Raw genomic sequence first — 5,183 nt, 5'->3', positions numbered from 1 at the left:
CGCGCTCGCACACACTATAAATATGCGCTCCAGCGCGCCGATGGCTGATTGCACGTCAAGTCCGATGCCGGTGAGCACGCCACGTACCGTCTTGGTTTGTTCGATTGGACAGACATTTTGCGCTCCATGTACGCGGTGTGAGATTGCACCCACTGTAGCCAGTTCGCATGCTTAACAGCGATATGTGGTTATGTGGGTAGATCCCACATCACTCCCCCTCAAGCGAAGCGTACATTTGGTTTTACCACTCTCCCGGATCTGGTGACGTAGGGCTGGTTAGACTGTCGAAAACTAAGGTCGGCTGTCTCCTCGATCGTTTCAGTGCAGATGTAGGCTGGCTTAAGCCTGTCTAGCGATATCACAGCTGAACGAAGCGGTAACTTGATCTTAAAGTATTTGTCGTAACGCTTGATAACTTCGTAAGGGCCGTCGTAGGGCGGAGTCAGCGGAGGAACAACTTGATCGTTTCGCACGAAAACATGTGTGCACGTTGCCAGGTCTTTGTGCACGAACGGCTCTCGTCCAGTACTGTTAGAGCAAGATGTAGACTTGAGCGATGCCATGGTGTCCATAAGCCGACGAATGTAGTCATTTTCCTCATGACTTAACTTAGCCGTCGGGATGATGAAATCAGAGGGTAAACGGAGTGTTGTTCCGTATGTCATCATTGCCGGGCTAAATTTTCCGTTGGGGCGGAGTGCGGTGCGTAATCCCAAAAGCACTGTAGGCAATTCATCCGTCCACTGAACGGAGTTACCGCGGGCCATTAGTGCTGCTTTCAAAGGTTCGATGCCATCTTTCGATAAGACCATTGGATTGTGGATGATAGGCTGTAGTGCGGATGCGTGAGATGCCAAACTTCTTCATCAGTGAGTTGAAAAGTTGCGACTCGAATTGCCGGCCTTGATCGGTTGATATGCGTGACGGGCATCCAAATCTTGTAATCCAGTTGTTGTATATAGCTTTCGTTACGTTTTCCGCCGTGATGTCAACTAGTGGAATTGCCTCCGGCCACCTGGTGCAACGATCGATGATAGTAAGACAGTAGCGACAATTATTAGACAATCGCAGTGGTCCCACAATATCGACATGTATGTGTTCGAAGCGCTCAGAAGGCGGAAATTCGCCTAAAGGTGTGGTTACATGGCGGTGTATCTTGGCTCGCTGACAGTCAAGGCATGCTCTGGCCCAGTTGCTGATGTCTTTGTTCATGTTTGGCCAAAAGAATTTCGTACTGATCTGCTTCCGTGTGGCTCTGATACCTGGGTGACACAAATCGTGTTGCGCTCTGAATGCAGCAAAACGATATATTGGCGGCAGATATGGTCGAGGTTTGCCAGTGGACATCTCGCATCTGATTGGTCGGTTGTTTCCTTGCTCGGTGACGTCACTGAAGTTCAAATTGGCTTGCTTTTCAAGTTGCTCTAGTTCAGGATCGCCGCGTTGATCGAGAGATAGCTTTTCGTAATCGATGGGGAAGGACATTGTAATTCTTCGATGCGAGACAATGCGTCGGCCACTGCATTTTCGTCGCCGCGCACATATTCTATGTTACCACAAAATTGGCTGATAAAGTGCAACTGCCTCTCTCTCTTTGGCGTGTCGGTACTGCTTGCAGGACGTTTGGAGTGCATAAACTAACGGTTTATGGTCAGTGAATACGGTCACTTCGCAGCCTTCTATAAGTCGTCGAAAGTGTTTCACCGCAGTGTAAATAGCCAGTAATTCGCGATCATAGACACTGTAGCGACGCTGTGTTGGGCTCATCGTCTTGGAAAAATATGCGAGTGGTTTCCACACATCGCCCACCTTTTGTTGCAATACGGCACCAAGGCTGCAGTCAGAGGCGTCTGTCATTATTGCCAGTGGGGCACCGATGACTGGGTGCGCCAGAGTCGTGGCTTTCAAAATGCTTTGTCGGCACTTTTCGAAAGCTTCATTAGCTTCTGCGTTCCACTCTATCGGTGACTTGTCGTTGCGTTTCCTATCTTGCAAGTATTTGTTAAGCTCAGTTTGCAGCTCCGCTTGATGTGGCAAACAGCTACGATAAAAATTGATCATGCCCAGGAAACGGCGTAACTCGGCGACTGTTTTTGGTTTTGGGTAGCTGGATATGGCCTTGACGCGTTCATCAGTGGGTTGTATGCCATCAGCAGACACGTTGTAGCCAAGAAAATTGATTCTTTCTTTTCCAAACTCGCATTTTTCGACTTTTAAAGTGATACCATATTTATCGAGGCGTTCTAGGACTCGCCGTAATAGATTTTTGTGGCTCTCTTCGTCCGTCGAATATAATAAAATATCGTCGACAAAACAAAACAATTGTCTATGCCTCGTAGAACCTCGTGCATAAACCTTTGAAATGTTTGGCTGGCATTGCGTAATCCGAACGTCATACATTTGAATTCAAACAAGCCAAACGGTGTGGTTATCGCCGTTTTCTGGGAATCTTCCTTGGCAATCGGGATCCAATAATATGCCATTCTTATGTCTAGTTTAGAAAATATTTTCATATTGTGCAATTGATATGTAAAATCTTGTATGCGAGGTATCGGGTAGCGGTCGGGCAGGGTGACAGCGTTCAATCTTCGATAGTCGCCGCATACACGTAGACCTCCATCCTTCTTCTTTACGACGTGCAGAGGGCTCGCCCACGGACTCTTAGAGGGTGTGCAGATACCCATCTCTAGCATCTTGTTGAATTCTTCCTTTGCCACCTTATACTTGTCAGGAGGAAGGGGGCGGGGCTGGGCGAAGAGCGGGGGGCTTGAAGTTTCTATGTGGTGAACGACATCATGTTTTACCGGCTGTTTAAGTGACATCGGTCGTAATAGGTCCGGATACTGGATCAGGATGTCGTGGTATGCTTGGTCATGGTTAATGATGTGTATTGTTCCCTCGAATGTTTTCACTTCAAAGGCGTCGATTGCTAGTTCTGTGACCTTGTCGATCAGTTTTTCGATGAAGATCGATTAGCAACTTGTAGTGACGGAGAAAGTCTGCTCCCAGGATAGAGGTTTTGACATCGGCGATAACGAATGTCCACGACAGATTACGACGAAGGCCTAGATTGAGCCTGAGCGTCTTCTCTCCGTATGTTCTGATGGGGTATTATTCGCTGCATATAGTCTGTAGTCACTTGATGTCTTGATTTTTCTGCCAGGAGTGGCCGCTAACACTGATATTTCGGCGCCAGTGTCAACGAGGAAACGTTCTCGCGTGTCGCGATCGTAGACACATAGGCGGTTTGTGGTATTGGGGACATCGACGCCCGCCACATTCGATGTCTGTTCTAGTTTAACGGCTTCTGTCTTCTGCAGCACGGCGATTCGCAGCGCCTTGCCTTATCACCAAAACGATAGTGAAACCGGCACTCCCATGTCGGGTCGCCAGGTTTGGTAGACGACTTACTGCGTTGTCGAGGTCTCGAATGGGAACGATCAGGGCGTCTCTTGCGTGAGTAACGCTGCATTGACCGTCCACGCAGTTCAGCAACCTCCAAGGTCAGCCTTTCAATTTGTTTTGCCAATATTTCCAACTGTGTGGGTACCCCCGGGTCGCTTGTTTCTCCCGATACCGCTTCAATCTTTGCTGTGGCGGGTTCTGAGTATTCTACCATCTTGTCAGCCATGGCCGCCAGTGTCTCCAGCGACGACTCGGTGTTAACTGAGAGCACAACGCGTACTTGGGCGGGTAGATGCTTCATCCATTCAATACGCAGTCCGCCATCCGTAATCATCCCTCTACCAAGCTCTCGCATCTTGCGCAGCAGCTGAGAGGGTTTTTGATCACCCAACTCTAAGCCGCTGGTGAGTTTTGGAAGTTTCTGACATCAGAGTCTTCGTACGCAGCCAACAAACGAGTCTTCAAAGTATTATATTTGTCAGTTGCGGGTGGATTGTAAAGAATATCTGTGAGGTGCTGGAGGTCCGTTGCCTGTAGCTGTTGCAGCACGTAGCGATATTTTTGATCATCCGAAGTCTTCAGCGGGTCCACAACGGCTTCAAATTGCACGAACCATGCCCGAGGAATTTCTCGCCAGAAAGGTAGAAGTCTGGACTGTATGGAGACAGCTGCCACGTCGAGTTCGAGCTTCGTTTCCTGATTTGCTTCGGTCTTCTCCATCACGTCGGGGTCACCAAATGTAGGGACACAGAATGAATGTGGTAATTGTTGGAGACGAATGAAACTCGAAGCTCGGATTAATAATGAATGATTTATTGACACAGGTGCCCTATATTTATACCAATTGCTTAACGCCAGTAAGATCGACACAACCAATGAGAGCGCGGGGCAGCAGTCCATCTCTCTCGCACGAACCTATAGCGCGCTCGCTCGCACACTATAAATATGCGCGCCTCAGCGCGCCGATGGCTGATTGCACGTCAAGTCCGATGCCGGTGAGCACGCCACGTACCGTCTTGGTTTGTTCGATTGGACAGACATTTTGCGCTCCATGTACGCGGTGTGAGATTGCACCCACTGTAGCCAGTTCGCATGCTTAACAGCGATATGTGGTTATGTGGGTAGATCCCACACATTACTAGAATGCGTCGCTCGTGCAATGATATTTGTAACATGTTTGTATAGCAATTCAGTGAAGTTTATAATAAACGTGTAAACACTGTTGACTTCGGTATGAAATTTTAAATTTTGATCTTTTGTAGAAAGATTTAACGACAGGTTGTTTAGTCGAACTTAATCTTAATATTTGTATTAGTTTTTGCACGGTGCCGACTGCCGGTGAACGGCAAATTTTGAATTAGCTGGTCGACAAGGAAACACGCTACGGCATTGCAGTTGTACTTTTATCGTTGAAGTTTAGTGATGCCACGTAAGCGGTAAAAGAAAATACTAGTGGTTTTGTAGATTTTTGAATAATAATACTGATTTGACTTTAATCCACTTTAGTCCTAAATGTTTCGTTCTTCCCGAGACTGCCAGTAGGAGCCTAAAAATACGAAAAAATCGTTGAGATTCGAAATTGAGACTCCTGGGATGAATGTCGTTAAGAATAGACCGTCCCGAGATCCGTTGTCGCTAAAATTGCTGATATTGCAGGAGCCTGTCTTTCCCGCAAATTTGGATGTTTATGAATTTTACACATAGGTAGTACAAAGGTACTTTATAATAGCACTAGGCGAGTAGTAGTAGTGAGAGCCGCAGGGGTAAGAAAACAACTG

The 5,183-nt window shown here is 47.5% G+C and overlaps 1 protein-coding gene across 1 annotated transcript; it reads right to left on the bottom strand.

Moving 5' to 3' along the window:
- Positions 1-218: 218 nt before the first annotated feature.
- Positions 219-812, bottom strand: LOC119193007. Its single transcript, XM_037446716.1, has one exon. The coding sequence runs from the start codon at positions 810-812 to the stop codon at positions 219-221; it is 594 nt and encodes a 197-aa protein (XP_037302613.1).
- Between the last annotated feature and the right edge of the window lie 4,371 nt (positions 813-5,183).

Source organism: Manduca sexta, unplaced genomic scaffold, assembly GCF_014839805.1.
Source record: "Manduca sexta isolate Smith_Timp_Sample1 unplaced genomic scaffold, JHU_Msex_v1.0 HiC_scaffold_35, whole genome shotgun sequence".
Lineage (NCBI taxonomy): Eukaryota > Metazoa > Arthropoda > Insecta > Lepidoptera > Sphingidae > Manduca > Manduca sexta.
This window is presented reverse-complemented; position numbering and strand designations above follow the sequence as displayed.